Below are 16,172 nucleotides of genomic sequence, written 5' to 3'. Positions count from 1 at the left end.
GCCACCACCGTGCTTCACGGTTGGGATGGTGTTCTTCGGCTTGCAAGCCTTCCCCTTTTTCCTCCAAACATAACGATGGTCATTATGGCCAAACATTTCTATTTTTTTTTCATCAGACCAGAGTACATTTCTCCTAAAAGTACGATCTTTGTGTCCATGTGCAGTTGCAAACCGTAGTCTGGATTTTTTATGGCGGTTTTGGAGCAGTGGCTTCTTCCTTGCTGAGCGGCCTTTCAGGTTATGTCGATATAGGACTCGTTTTACTGTGGATATACAGTGGGGGAAACAAGTATTTAGTCATCCACCAATTGTGCAAGTTCTCCCACTTAAAAAGATGAGAGGCCTGTAATTTTCATCATAGGTAACATAGGTCAACTATGACAGACAAAATTATTTAAAAAATCCAGAAATTCACATTGTAGGATTTTTTATGAATTTATTTGCAAATTATAGTGGAAAATAAGTATTTGGTCACCTACAAACAAGCAAGATTTCTGGCTCTCACAGACCTGTAATTTCTTCTTTAAGAGGCTCCTCTGTCCTCCACTCGTTACCTGTATTAATGGCACCTGTTTGAACTTGTTATCAGTATAAAAGACACCTGTCCACAACCTCAAACAGTCACACTCCAAACTCCACTATGGCCAAGACCAAAGAGCTGTCAAAGGACACCAGAAACAAAATTGTAGACCTGCACCAGGCTGGGAAGACTGAATCTGCAATAGGTAAGCAGCTTGGTTTGAAGAAATCAACTGTGGGAGCAATTATTAGGAAATGAAAGACATACAAGACCACTGATAATCTCCCTCGATCTGGGGCTCCACGCAAGATCTCACCCCGTGGGGTCAAAATGATCACAAGAACGGTGAGCAAAAATCCCAGAACCACACGGGGGGACCTAGTGAATGACCTGCAGAGAGCTGGGACCAAAGTAACAAAGCCTACCATCAGTAACACACTACGCCGCCAGGGACTCAAATCCTGCAGTGCCAGACGTGTCCCCCTGCTTAAGCCAGTACATGTCCAGGCCCGTCTGAAGTTTGCTAGAGTGCATTTGGATGATCCGGAAGAGGATTGGGAGAATGTCATATGGTCAGATGAAACCAAAATAGAACTTTTTGGTAAAAACTCAACTCGTCGTGTTTGGAGGACAAAGAATGCTGAGTTGCATCCAAAGAACACCATACCTACTGTGAAGCATGGGGGTGGAAACATCATGCTTTGGGGCTGTTTTTTCTGCAAAGGGACCAGGACGACTGATCCGTGTAAAGGAAATAATGAATGGGGCCATGTATCGTGAGATTTTGAGTGAAAACCTCCTTCCATCAGCAAGGGCATTGAAGATGAAACGTGGCTGGGTCTTTCAGCATGACAATGATCCCAAACACACCACCCGGGCAACGAAGGAGTGGCTTCGTAAGAAGCATTTCAAGGTCCTGGAGTGGCCTAGCCAGTCTCCAGATCTCAACCCCATAGAAAATCTTTGGAGGGAGTTGAAAGTCTGTGTTGCCCAGCGACAGCCCCAAAACATCACTGCTCTAGAGGAGATCTGCATGGAGGAATGGGCCAAAATACCAGCAACAGTGTGTGAAAACCTTGTGAAGACTTACAGAAAACGTTTGACCTGTGTCATTGCCAACAAAGGGTATATAACAAAGTATTGAGAAACTTTTGTTATTGACCAAATACTTATTTTCCACCATAATTTGCAAATAAATTCATTAAAAATCCTACAATGTGATTTTCTGGAGAAAAAAAATCTCATTTTGTCTGTCATAGCTGACGTGTACCTATGATGAAAATTACAGGCCTCTCTCATCTTTTTAAGTGGGAGAACTTGCACAATTGGTGGCTGACTAAATACTTTTTTTCCCCACTGTAGATACTTTTGTACCGGTTTCCTCCAGCATCTTCACAAGGTCCTTTGCTGTTGTTCTGGGATTGATTTGCACTTTTCGCACCAAAGTACGTTCATTTCTAGCAGACAGAACGCGTCTCCTTCCTGAGCGGTATGACGGCTGCATGGTCCCATGGTGTTTATACTTGCGTACTATTGTTTGTACAGATGAACGTGGTACCTTCAGGCGTTTGGAAATTGCTCCCAAGGATGAACCAGACTTGTGGAGGTCTACAAAAAAAATTCGGAGGTCTTGGCTGATTTCTTTTGATTTTCCCATGATGTCAAGCAAAGAGGCACTGAGTTTGAAGGTAGGCCTTGAAATACATCCACAGGTACACCTCCAATTGACTAAAATGATGTGAATTAGCTTATCAGAAGCTTCTAAAGCCATTACATCATTTTCTGGAATTTTCCAAGCTGTTTAAAAGGCACAGTGAACTTAGTATATGTAAACTTCTGACCCACTGGAATTGTGATACAGTGAATTATAAGTGAAATAATCTGTCTGTAAACAATTGTTGGAAAAATTACTTGTGTCATGCACAAAGTAGATTTAGTATATGCTAGTGGTTATATTAATTTGGGATCTATTGCATCCCACAACTGTCCCAGACTATGTTTGGAATATTTATTTCTCACACAGAACTGAATAGGTCGACTCTTGTACTATGGGGGATAGTAGATTGACATAGGCTAGTGCTTTTGCTGTTCGTTGGGCCTACTCATCTTGTTGGCTGACGAAAAGTAAATGTGGACAGTTCTTCCAATATCTTTAATATGCACCTCGGAATTGGATAAGGACATGCGCAGTTGCGTCCCCGATGTGTCTGTCTTCACTTGTAGTCTGTGAGCCGGCTGATGAAATTTCGTGACCGCCACAGCCCTAATCTCCACTACACTTTAATGGTGTATATTTAAGTAATAAAGGCCTGAGGTGGTGTGGTATATGGCCAATATACCATGGCTAAGGGCTGTTCTTACGCACGATGCAACGCGGAGTGCTAGGACACAGCCCTTAGCCGTGGTATATTGGCCATATATCACAAACCCCGAGGTGCCATATTGCTATTATAAACTGGTTACCAACTTAATTAGAGCAGTAAAAATAAATGTTTTGTCATTCCCATGGTATACGGTCTGATATACCTCGGCTTCCAGCCAATCAGCATTCAGGGATCGAACCACCCAGTTTATAATCAATACTTAATCATGTGCAGTATAGACAATATATATGACTTTGAAATTGGAAAAATAGCAATGATAAAGTGTTAGAAGTAACACCTCTGAGTATTCCATCTTACAGAATGCTGTTCTCTGGTTAGTTCTATAGCCGTCTGTACATTCCTTCACCTCTGTTCTAAGACTCTTTAATGTGTCGGTGTGGGAGTGAGGCACACTCAGGCTGCAATAATTACACTAATTATCAAGGCTACAATTAGACTACCCAGAAAAAAACATAATTGCTATGCGCCCCAAAATACACCCAATGACGAAGGACCATGTCCCGAAATCACATGCCATCAGATGATAAATAAAGGGGGTCTTTATCAGCATCCTCTTCCTTCCTCTCTTCTCTGTCCTCCTCTCAGGAATCAGGAACTGATGAAAAGCATCTGATTGACCCTAATGATAATCTGATGTCACATTCCACACGTCCAGGCAAACAGTTGAACCCTTGGCTGACCAGACTGAGGGGAGAGGGGGAGGCAGAGGATTGTGTGAGTTATCCTGCCTCCCCAATCCATCTCTTCCTCCACACATAATCATACTAGCAGGAATAGGGATGTGCACGCCTCACACACACAAACATTCACACAAGGACTAAAGAGGAATATAGTCATGGAAAATGTATATCATGCTCTCTCGCCCGCACACACATATAAACACACACTTGTTCATCCCTCAGTATGGTGTTAGCTATGTCTTCAGTGCTAGCTACAGTTCTGGTTGTGGGCACTGTACTTGCTGTTCCTCTCGTCCCTAATCAATGAGTTTTCTCAAGACACAGTTACATAACACAAGATTAAGGCCTGATGTGATAGTGCATGAGAAAGAAAGAGGAAGAGAGAGAGAGAGAGAGAGATATCTTGTAAGTTGGGATGGATAGAAATAGAGTAAGAGATAGCGCCTGGTTCTGTTGTCAATGGCAACAGTGTGTTCTAACCAAGGATGATCATCTGTAAGCCTGTCAGAGTGAGATATTCCTCTCCCATAGCAGACAGGAACTTTATGAGCATACTGCGTACTTTAGCACATCTGCAGTGTGAATGCATGCACTGTCATTGTGGGCATTTGTGACAGTCTGTTAATACTCCCCCCAGAGTGAACACGTTCATATAGGGAGAATAGTCTGGACCCTATCCTCTCTTTTTCATCCCCTAATCTCCTCTCGTCTCTCAGACTTGATTTACTGATTTGCATGTGAAGGCAGACAGAGAGACATATGGATTGAACATTTGTTGGACAGACAGACAGGCAGACACTGTGGGTTTAGTAGGCAGAGGGTCCCATGAAAAGAACACTCACAGAGGAACCTTTCCAAAGACAGAGGGAGAGAGAGGACAGCACCGGCTTAGAGAGAGGCTGGTGTCAAAGGAGGAGAGAGGGGAGCTGACACACACAGAGAGACAGAGAGACAGGCATAGAAAGAGAAAGAGAGAGAGAGAGACATTTTAATAAAAAGAGCGAAAGAGAGAGGGGGCTGGCAAAAGACAGACTGTACAGCACTGTATTCTGTGCAACTGCCATGAATAATAGACATGATCATATCCAATCGGACCTGAGAGGATGAGTGTGAGCCCTTTCATGAGTCATGACACAGAGGAAATTCATGGAGCACCAGTACACCATCACTACCGTATATAATCTGATTCTGTGTCTGTTTTCCTTCCATGCACTTAACCTCCCAGCACCGAGACTGATCAATATCAAAGCTATCGTGGCATGGTGTAATCAGCAGGGTTACACTGTAGCACTATAGAGAGATTATAGAGAGAGTTGTGACAGAAAAATGAAGGTTTGGGTCAGTATAATTAGCCTGTCCTGAGGGATTGGTTTCACACAGATAGAACAACCTGGAAAGATACTCCTGATCTGGGTCAATGTAGCTGCAGAGAACTGCTAGATCTAACCTGAGTGCATGTACACACACACCACTGGCCAGGAACTAGCTGACACCAACCAAGATTTGACACAAACACCTCTAGTTGATGAAAAACACCCGCTGGATATATGCAGTACTGGGGGGATAGATGGAGGGGAGGGTGCATGTTTCAGCCCAGGGCCATATTGGCTCCAGAAGCACAGTAAAGGGCTGTTCCAGACAGACATGTAGGCTACACCACCACTTGAAAAACATCACAGGGGTCAGAGTTCAAACAACACAGCTCCAATGAGACGAGTAAAGGAGGACGAGTGTCATCACAACCACACACACACCTGTCAAAGTTTGGGACTGCCAATAGGATAGGAAAGAGGGACAATTGGATAGAATGTGTTCCTCAATTCGTCTCTGATATGTTGGCCTCTTCCAACTACACTCACAAGGTATGACATTAATGTGGGGATGTATCCTATGCCAGTCTGCTTGCCTGGTTTCTTTATGGCATCGTTTTCAGAGGGAAATCTGACTGAACTGATCCATTTCCACCAATTATACCATGATATTGTTTCCCTGAGAGGCAGTCACAGCCAAGGGCTGCTACACTGATATTAGAGTGTGCCAGGTATTACTGTGGTCCAAGGAACCAATTCCTCATCATCACCATTACACACTTACAGTAACCCTGGTTCAGACATCTATATGCTGTGAATTGTAACTTATAGGCTTAACAACCTTACATTCATCGATAACATTGTACACAGTAGCCAATCAGTTTCATATATGCACATTTGACACATAAACTTACAATGTGGGACACTGTTGGGCACCTGTTATGGACGTTTAGGACTATTTTTTCAGATAGGCTACAGCAAAACATCATAAAATGGGGAAAAAACGAACGAAGCCAGTGTAATGCTGAAGGGATTCTTTGTGTATAAAATGTGCTGACATGCATCCAACTGGCACGGGTCATGGCATTGACTATTTACACCATGTATACTGTACTCAACACTTTCAATATAACCTACTGTATGTACATGCTTCAGCTTTTTCTGAGTGTATAGCCTAAAAGGTGTTGACAAAATGGTGTTAAAAATCAAATGGTGCGTAGCCTATAGGCTGAAGGCAAATAAACATAAATGGTATTGCCCATTGTAAACACTCACTACGGTATTTAAACCACAAATATAATTGTGTTTATAAAACTCATAATAGTAGATGTCCTGTAGCTAGTCCTATTTTGACAAGCGAGCAAAATAGTTGGTCAGCTCAACTAGACGCTTGTGGCGACGCAACATTGCGCGCTGGCAACATTGTTTCTACTCCTTTCAAAGCGGCATAGCAGTAGCCATTCTGATGGATAGTGTGATTGTAAACCTAAATGAAGCCACAACATTTGGCTACTTACCAGAAACGATGTACGTTGTTTCGACCTGACTTCCAGACCTCGATAGGCGCTTCCTCGGAGGCCGGATGCCAGTCTTTCCACCCACCCGTAAAAACAGTTCGTCTACGTCTTGCTTTCCGCTTGCGCACCTTATTCCGTATAGAATGTTCTCACATGAACACCGTTTTCAAAGTTCAAATGATAAAAATGACAGACCAGATTCTGAAAGCTCACTTCTATGACGAGCAGGGAGCTTATGGGGAGTGAGAACGGATTGTGTCGGTGGATGAACCCGTAGGGTTGCAAGCTGTGGCTGCCCGCATTCTGACGCCTCCGCCTATGCTGCTGCTGACATGGAGAGAGAGAGAGAGATGGGGGAAATGAACTGAATGCGATTGGTGGCCGCCTACCAGCAGCACCAATATGGCCCTTCATTCAATGAGTAGTTTTGTAGCGCCTCCTGCAGTAAGCCTACTACACAGATAAATCATAGCCTACATACCCTTACAACTAGGCCTATTAATCAGTGGTGCAAAGTACCTAAATAAAAAATACTTTAAAGTACTACCTAAGTCGTTTTTTGGGGTGTCTATACTTTACTATTTTTATTTTGGACAACTTTTACTTTTACTTCACTACATTCCTAAAGAAAGTAATGTAGTTTTACTCCATACATTTTCCCTGACACCCAAAAATATTCGTTACATTTTGAATGCTGAGCAGGACAGAAATTTTTTCCAATTCACGCACTTATCAAGAGAACATCCCTGGTCATCCCTACTGCCTCTGATCTGGAGGACTCATTAAACACACATGCTTCGTTTGTAAATTATATCTGAGTGTTGGTGTGTCCCTGGCTATCCATAAATTAAAAATACAAGAAAATGGTGCCGTCTGGTTTGCTTAATATAAGGAATTTGAAATTATTTATACTTTTACTTTTGATACTTAAATATATTTAAAACAAAATACTTTTAGACTTTTACGCAAGTATTATTTTACTGGATGACTTTCACTTTTACTTGAGTCATTTTCTATTAAGATATCTTTACTTTTACTAAAGTATGACAATTGTGTACTTTTTCCACACCTGCTATTAATTTATGAACTCTCTTGGAATTGGATTGGGCCCTTTGATTTTGGAAGCATGCATGGATCGATCAACTTAGGCTAAGGGAATTAATTCTCACTTGAGTCTGCGTCTGTTGATCTCTGTCTCCTACTAGTTCATTCAAGGCTATATCTGTTGCATGTTTTGTAAATTTGTCACAAAGATGCTCTGTTTTCTTTTCTTCTCTCACGCGGATGGTTGTCATCGGACGGGATTGGGGAGTGGTATTTAGTGTTTAGTGTCCAATTATTTGTTTGCTTGTTTGTTGTTGTTGTTGTTGTTGTTGACCATGACTGAAATTAGCTCTGAGGCCAGGCTGAAATAGTGGAAAGCTTCCATTCAATTACATTTACATTTACGTCATTTAGCAGACGCTCTTATCCAGAGCGACTTACAAATTGGTGCATTCACCTTATAGCCAGTGGGATAACCACTTTACAATTTTATTTATTTATTATTATTTTTTTTGGGGGGGTAGAAGGATTACTTTATCCTATCCCAGGTATTCCTTAAAGTGGTGGGGTTTCAAATGTCTCCGGAAGGTGGTGAGTGACTCCGCTGTCCTGGCGTCGTGAGGGAGCTTGTTCCACCATTGGGGTGCCAGAGCAGCGAACAGTTTTGACTGGGCTGAGCGGGAACTATGCTTCCGCAGATTTAGGGGAGCCAGCAGGCCAGAGGTGGATGAACGCAATACCCTCGTTTGGGTGTAGGGACTGATCAGAGCCTGAAGGTACGGAGGTGACGTTCCCCTCACAGCTCCATAGGCAAGCACCATGGTCTTGTAACAGATGCGAGCTTCAACTGGAAGCCAGTGGAGTGTGCGGAGGAGCGGGGTGACGTGAGAGAACTTGGGAAGGTTGAACACCAGACGGGCTGCGGCATTCTGGATGAGTTGTAGGGGTTTAATGGCACAGGCAGGGAGCCCAGCCAACAGCGAGTTGCAGTAATCCAGACGGGAGATGACAAGTGCCTGGATTAGGACCTGTGCCGCTTCCTGTGTAAGGCAGGGTCGTACTCTCCGAATGTTGTAGAGCATGAACCTACAGGATCCGGTCACCGCCTTGATGTTAGCGGAGAACGACAGGGTGTTGTCCAGGGTCACGCCAAGGCTCTTCGCACTCTGGGAGGAGGACACAACGGAGTTGTCAAGTGTGTGTGTGTGTGTGTGTGTGTGTGTGTTTGGTTTTACTATCCTTGTGGGGAACAAAAGTCCTCACAAGGATAGTAAATCAAGGAAAATTGTGGGGATATTTTGCCGGTCGCCACAAGGAAAAACGTATATTGTAGGCTTGGGGTGTAGGGTTAGGGTTACAATTAGGGTTAGCATTAGGGTTATAGATTTAGGGTTAGGTTTAGGGGGTTTTAGGGTTAAGGTAAGGGTTAGGATTAAGGTTAAGGTTAGGATAACGGTTAGGTGTAAGGGAAAATAGGATTTTGAATGGGACTCAATTGTTTGTACCCCACAAGCATAGTAAAACAAACGAGTGTGTGTATGTGTATGCGCGCGCGCGCGTGTGTGTCAATGTCCTTCTCACTTGTGGACTTTGACCTAGTTGGAGAGTAGTCTACACCAGCAGCATAGGCCTACATAACAGTGGCCAAATGACTGTCTGTCACTGTGTAGATTGAAGACGCATCGGCATACAGAATAAAGGAATACAGAATAAAACATATATTCTTGCAAAATGTTTCGAGCGGCAGACAGACTGAAAGTGGTCTTGAATCATCTAGATCGACCATCTTCTTTTGTTGTATCCTTTTCAACTGTTTTACTGAAAATGTCGTGTGTTTCTCCATGGCTGAGCCGTGCTGGAATTTCTGACCGACTTTCAGGGACTGTGCGTCGGTACAGTTTCGCAGGACAGACCGGGGCATGAGTAAATTGTCAGGCCTTTTCAGAGCGAACTGAACATTGGGAGTGGAACTATAACATTGCAAAATGTATTTATTTTCTGTAGGCTAAATGTGTTTATTTATCCATATAAGACTACAATATCTTATTGGCTATGTATGCGTAAAAAGCGCGCTTGTATAGTCTAACTATTAGGCTATAGCTATTCACAATTTAATTTGTTGACAATAATTAACGATATAACATAGTTTACATAAATGTGTAATAGCTACAAATAAAATATGGTCTTAACTCATTGCATAAAGCAACCATCTTCTACCTCTGGCCAAAACGTTGCCTACTATCAACCACAAGCGCTGAGGTAAGTGACACCTCAATCTCATATTTGGGCTGTTTTTGACTCTGTCAATGGCCTTATATTATGACAGTCTAAAGGTATAGGTACTGACCCTTGCCCTACTTACTGCACACATTACACAATGCTGAAATCATCTCAGTAGTACATTCAACTTTGAGTTACCATCACACTGTATCTAAACACTGTAACACAGGCATAGAGTCTAATAAGCGTTTATCACACTGTCATTCACTTGCTGTATCCAGGTATTCCTTTGACAATGATCTGCTGAGCACTGAGCAGAGAATCTCCTATGAGGAGGATGGCTTCCTCCTTATCAAGGGCCTGGTGTCTGGGGAGGACATTGACAGATTCAGGTAAGACCACAACACCATGAGAGAGACAACAGAAAGGTCTCAGATGAGACTGAAAGGAAAACACTAGATAAACAAAAAAACAGGCAGCTAACATAGAATGTACTAAAAGTACTAAAAGACCACATAAGAGAAAAATGGCTGAACATCACCTGACTTGACTTTCTCCACCACCGCTTCAATATGTCCCGTCTTTGACCCCACATGTAGCATGGTTCACCAGTAGAACACTGCTCCTCTGTACCAGAGAAACATGGCTTTACCAGCTAGGCTTAATTAGTGATGCTACACTGAACAAAACTGCTGTTCCTCTAAGGACTGAGTTTGTGTGTCTGCGTATGTGTGTGTGTCTGTGCCCGTGTGTGTGGCAGGGCGGCGTTTGAGCGGATATGCCGTCGGGAGGTACAGGTCCCGGGGCTGGTGGTGATGAGGGACGTGTCCATCGCCAAGTCAGAGTTCGTCCCTGACCAGAAGGCCATCTCCAAGCTGCAGGACTTCCAGGAAGACCCTGAGCTATTCCGCTACTGTAGCCTGCCTCAGGTACACACACTGCATGGACACACACACATGGACCCACGTGCGGGCAATCGTTGTTCATTTTTTTGGTGAGCGCTGAGGAAGACATATACAGTGCATTCGGAAAGTATTCCCACATTTTGTTATATTATAGCCTAATTCTAAAATGGATTAAATCATTTTTTCCCTCATCAATCTACACACAATACCCCATAATGACAAAGCAAAAACAGGTTTTTAGAAATGTTTGCAAAAAAAATAAATAAACTGAAATGTTACATTTACATAAGTATTCAGACCCTTTACTCAGTACTTTGTTGAAGCACCTTTGTCAGCGATTACAGCCTTGAGTCTTCTTGGGTATGATGCTACAAGTTTGGCACATCTGTATTTGGGGACTTTCTCCCAATCTTTTCAACAGATCCTCTCAAGCTTAGTCAGGTTGGATGGGGAGCGTTGCTGCACAGCTATTTTCAGGTCTTTCCAGAGATGTTTGATCGGGTTCCAGTCCGGGCTCTGGCTGGGCCACTTAAGGACATTCAGAGACTTCTCCCGAAGCCACTACTGCATTGTCTTGGCTGTGTGCTTAGGGTGGTTGTCCTGTTGGAAGGTGAACCTTCGCCCCGGTGTGAGGTCCTGAGCGCTCTGGAGCAGGTTTTCTTCAAGGATCTCTCTGTACTTTGCTCCGTTCATCTTTCCCTCGATCCAGACTAGTCTCCCAGTCCCTGCCGCTGAAAAACATCCCAATTGCAAGATGCTGCCACCACCATGCTTCACCTTAGGGATGGTGCCAGGTTTCCTCCAGACATGACGCTTGGCATTCAGGCCAAAGAGTTCAATCTTGGTTTCATCAGACCAGAGAATCTTGTTTCTCATGGTCTGAGAGTCCTTTAGGTGCCTTTTGGCAAACTCCAAGCGGGCTGTCATGTGCCTTGTACTGAGGAGTAGCTTCCGTCTGACCACTCTACCATAAAGGCCTGATTGGTAGAGTGCTGCAGAGATGGATGTCCTTCTGGAAGGTTGTACCATCTCCACAGAGGAACTCTAGAGCTCTGTCAAAGTGACCATCGGGTTCTTGGTCACCTCCCTGACCAAGGCCCTTCTCCCCTGATTGCTCAGTTTGGCTTGGCAGCCAGCTCTAGGAAGAGTCTTGGTGGTTCCAAACTTCTTCCATTTAAAAATGATGGAGGCCACTGTGTTCTTGGGGACCTTCAATGTTGCAGAAATTATTTGGTACCCTTCCCCAGATCTGTGCCTCGACACAATCCTGTCTCGGAGCTCTATGGACAATTCCTTGGACCATATGGCTTGGTTTTTGCTCTGACATGCACTGTCAACTGTGGGACCTTATATAGACAGGTGTGTGCCTTTCTAAATCATGTCCAATCAATTGAATTTACCACAGGTGGACTCCAATCAAGTTGTAGTGTCACGCCCTGGCTCTGGGAACTCTTAAATGTTGAGCCATGGTGTGTAGTTTCGATGTTGTGTTTGTCTATGTTAGTTTCTAGATCGTTTAGATCTATGTTGGCCAGGGTGGTTCCCAATCAGAGGCAGCTGTAGCTCGTTGTCTCTGATTGGGGACCATACTTAGGCAGCCTTTTGGCACCAGTCAGTTGTGGGATCTTGTTCCGTGTGAGGTATGTTATTTGTCTACCTTGGACGTCACGTTTCGTTTGTTGTTTTGGTTGTGCGTTTATTCGTGAAATAAATATGAATACATATCACGCTGCGCCTTGGTCCTTCTCGTTCATGAACGATCGTGACAGAAGATCCCACCAATCCTGGATCAAGCAGCGTGACGAGGAGAGAGGATGGACTTGGGAGGAGATGAGCGAGAGTCTGGCAAGAGGGATGGAGGCCATGATCACGGGGGAGAGACAAGCCCAACATTTTTTTAGGGGGGGCTCACGCCGTGGACGACGAGGCAGCAGGAGGCCGAGATAGAGCGGTTCAGCCGTTTAGCAGAGGAGGCCGCCAGATTAAGGGGGTCGTTGGTTCAGAGGGAGCAGAAGGAAAGTGTAGAGGCACGACGAGAGGAGCTGGTTAGGCAGCAGAAGGAGCGGGGGTTAATGAAGGAACCCAGTCCCGCTCCTCGCACCAATCAAGTGGTGCGTGTCGCCAGTACGGTTCGGCCCGTTCCTGCTCCTCGCATCAAGCCAGTGGTGCGCGTCGCCAGTCCGGCCTGGCCTGTTCCTGCACCTCGCACCAAGCCAGTGGTGCGCGTCGCCAGCCCGGCCCGGCCTGTTCCTGCCCCTCGCACCAAGCGAGTGGTGCGCGTCTCCAGCCCGGCCCGGCCTGTTCCTGCCCCTCGCACCAAGCCAGTGGTGCGCGTCGCCGGCCCGGCCTGTTCCTGTCCCCCGCACCAAGCCAGTGGTGCGCGTCGTCAGCCCAGTCCGGCCCGTTCCTGCTCCCCGCACCAAGCCAGGGGTGCGCGTCATCAGCCAGGTCCGGCCTGTTCCTGCTCCCTGCACCAGGCCAGTGGTGCACGTCGCCAGTCTGGTACGGCCCGTTCCTGCTCCCCGCACCAAGCCAGTGGTGCGCGTCGTCAGCCCAGTCCGGCCCGTTCCTGCTCCCCGCACCAAGCCAGGGGTGCGCGTCATCAGCCAGGTCCGGCCCGTTCCTACTCCCCGCACCAAGCCAGTGGTGCGTGTGTCCAGTCCGGCACGGCCCGTGCCTGTTCCACCGGTGCCTGGTCCGGCACCGGTCAGCTGCTACACTCCGGAGCCAGAGCAATCCACTCCACCGGGGTCCAGTCCAGCTCCGGTCAGCGGCTCCACTCCGGAGCCAGAGCAGTCCGCTCCACCGGTGCCTGATCCAGCTCCGGTCAGCGGCTCCACTCCGGAGCCAGAGCAGTTCGATCCACCGTCGTCGGGTCCAGCTCCAGTCAGCGGTTCCAGACCAGACCAGGGGCGCAACAGGGAGGCGGATAATAGGTGGTGGTCACGCCCAGAGCCGGATCCGCCTCTGAGGCGGAATGCCCACCCGGCCCCTACCCTGTTATGTTTAGGTTGCGCGGTCGGAGTCCGCACCTTTGGGGGGGGGTACTGTCACGCCCTGGCTCTGGGGACTCTTAAATGTTGAGCCAGGGTGTGTAGTTTCGATGTTGTGTTTGTCTATGTTAGTTTCTAGATCGTTTAGATCTATGTTGGCCAGGGTGGTTCCCAATCAGAGGCAGCTGTAGTTCGTTGTCTCTGATTGGGGACCATACTTAGGCAGCCTTTTGGCACCAGTCAGTTGTGGGATCTTGTTCCGTGTGAGGTATGTTATTTGTCTACCTTGGACGTCACGTTTCGTTTGTTGTTTTGGTTGTGCGTTTATTCGTGAAATAAATATGAATACATATCACGCTGTGCCTTGGTCCTTCTCGTTCATGAACGATCGTGACATGTAGAAACATCTCAAGGATGATCAATGGAAACAGGATGCACCTGAGCTCAATTTCGAGTCTCATAGCAAAGGGTCTGAATGCTTATGTAAATTTCACTTTGTCATTGTGAGGTATTGTGTGTAGATAGATGAGAAAAATACATATTTCATTCATTTTAGAATAAGGCTGTAACGTAACAAAATGTGGAAAAAGTCAAGGGGTCTGAATACTTTCCGAATGCACTGTATATCGATGTTCTTCAAACGTCCAAAATCGAAGTCTATTTCTAGTGATCAGGCAGACACGGATGCATACACACACACACACACACACACACACACACACACACACACACACACACACACACACACACAGTGTGTCTGTCTTTCTTTCCTTTTTTTCTTTTTTCCACATCAAGTTTTTATTATTTCAATTGTCTTTGTCTTTCTCAGATCCTGAATTATGTGGAGTGTTTCACTGGTCCCAACATCATGGCCATGCACACCATGCTGATCAACAAGCCCCCAGACACAGGTACAGAATAGTGTGACCCTTATCTAACCTCTCACCCCTGACCCTCAACCCCTAACACTGACCCTTATCCAGAAAGACACATATAGACACACCTTCTTGAGAGTGAAAACAAAGAGCCTGCCTATTTAATCCAATGTATGTTTATGTTTATCAGGTAATAAGACGTCTCGCCACCCCATGCACCAGGACCTGCACTATTTTCCATTCCGTCCGGCGGACCGCATCGTGTGTTCCTGGACCGCCATGGAGAAAGTTCACCGCCAGAACGGCTGCCTGGTGGTCCTGCCTGGTTCTCACCACGGCACCCTCAAAGAACACGACTACCCAGAGTGGGAGGTGATACACACATACACACCTGCATCCTCAACAAGCACGACTACTCCCACTAGATCTTGTGACATCATTTCCCTTTCCTCTTCCTCAGGGCGGGATCAATAAGATGTACCACGGTGTCCGTGACTACGACCCCAATCATCCCAGGTTGCACCTGGAGATGGAGAAAGGAGACACGGTGTTCTTCCACCCTCTATTGATCCACGGATCTGGAATGAACCAGACGCAGGGCTTCCGCAAGGTAACACACTCACCCCTGTAAAACACTCTGGAAGCCATAGATACATAACCATTCTAGGATCCCTAAATCTTGGAAGAGTGTGTGTGTGTGTGTGTGTTTGTGCGTGTGTGTAGGCCATCTCCTGCCACTATGCCAGTGCTGACTGCTACTACATTGACGTGAGGGGAACCACCCAGGAGAACATAGGGCAGGAGGTGAAAGAGATCGCAGCAAGGAAATATGCTGTTGATGACGTCACATTTGAGGTACATCTTTGCAGGAGTGATACAGTACACATCAAACACATGTTAATAAACTGTGTATAACAGTGTGCAGTGTCTAAAACTGTCTGTTTTGTGTGTGTTATAGGATACCTGGGCTGTAAGGGGCCGTCTGGTGCAAGGGGATAGGACCAATCTGTGAGAGAGCCCGCCCACCGCAGTGTGACGGTCACTCACCACTAACAACCTGCCAATCAAAGGAGATTGAAAAGAGTTGACAAATCTACCAGCCAATAAACTGAGACTCAGTGATGGGAGTAATGTATTCATTAGGCGAGAGAGATTGTCCAAGAGTGCAGTCAGGGATGTTTGCTGGGTGTGTTTAACATATTAAACTAAAGGGACGTTAATTGAACAGTTAAATATTGATTGAAGTGATCATCTTCTGCCTAACAATAAAGCACTTACTGTGTGGTGGACTGGAGTGAGAGGAGCAGAGGCAGAATGTGTGAGAGATAGAGAGAGAGAGAGAGAGATAGACTGGGAGTGTGTACGAGAGAGGTGAGTGGATGAAGGTGAATAGGAGGCTATTTCTGTTATGAATATGAGTATGTTTTAGTACACTTTGGAAACCAGGTACTCAGGGTGTCACTTTGTAGACCAGTCCGCCATGAAATACCAGGAACCTTGATGCCTTCATATAACAGAATCCTAGTTGTATTTTACATCACCTCCTTAACAATCAAATCTATGCTGCTTTTAATGAGTGTAATGAGTACTTATGTTTAAAAGCGGTTTGTAAATTAGTTTATATGTGATTTCCTTTCATTATTGTCGATGTAACTGACAATAAACGGACTCAGAATCAATTGCTTCACTCTCTTTATTATCTGTTCATTGGAGTTCTAGTGAGG

General features: G+C 45.6%; 2 protein-coding genes across 2 annotated transcripts in view; one reads left to right on the top strand and one right to left on the bottom strand.

The window, feature by feature from the left end:
• Positions 1-6,767, bottom strand: part of LOC121543587 (cyclin-dependent kinase 17) — a 33,109-nt gene extending 26,342 nt beyond the window's left edge. Inside the window, exon 1 of the mRNA XM_041853587.2 lies at positions 6,412-6,767. The gene's annotated coding sequence lies outside the window, so the exon portion shown is untranslated. The remainder of the gene's footprint in view (positions 1-6,411) is intronic.
• A 2,295-nt stretch (positions 6,768-9,062) lies between these two features.
• On the top strand, positions 9,063-16,127 carry LOC121543586 (phytanoyl-CoA dioxygenase, peroxisomal). The gene is made up of 9 exons (XM_041853586.2): positions 9,063-9,252; positions 9,659-9,714; positions 9,957-10,067; positions 10,436-10,604; positions 14,403-14,484; positions 14,639-14,820; positions 14,909-15,058; positions 15,172-15,303; positions 15,407-16,127. The coding sequence occupies exons 1-9, from the start codon at positions 9,187-9,189 to the stop codon at positions 15,458-15,460; spliced, it is 1,002 nt and encodes a 333-aa protein (XP_041709520.1). The 5' UTR covers positions 9,063-9,186; the 3' UTR covers positions 15,461-16,127.
• The last annotated feature ends 45 nt before the right edge of the window (positions 16,128-16,172 follow it).

The sequence above is a fragment of the Coregonus clupeaformis genome, chromosome 20, assembly GCF_020615455.1.
Source record: "Coregonus clupeaformis isolate EN_2021a chromosome 20, ASM2061545v1, whole genome shotgun sequence".
In the NCBI taxonomy this organism is placed as follows: domain Eukaryota; kingdom Metazoa; phylum Chordata; class Actinopteri; order Salmoniformes; family Salmonidae; genus Coregonus; species Coregonus clupeaformis.
Note: the sequence above shows the minus strand (reverse complement) of the source record. Positions and strands in the feature narration are given on the sequence as shown.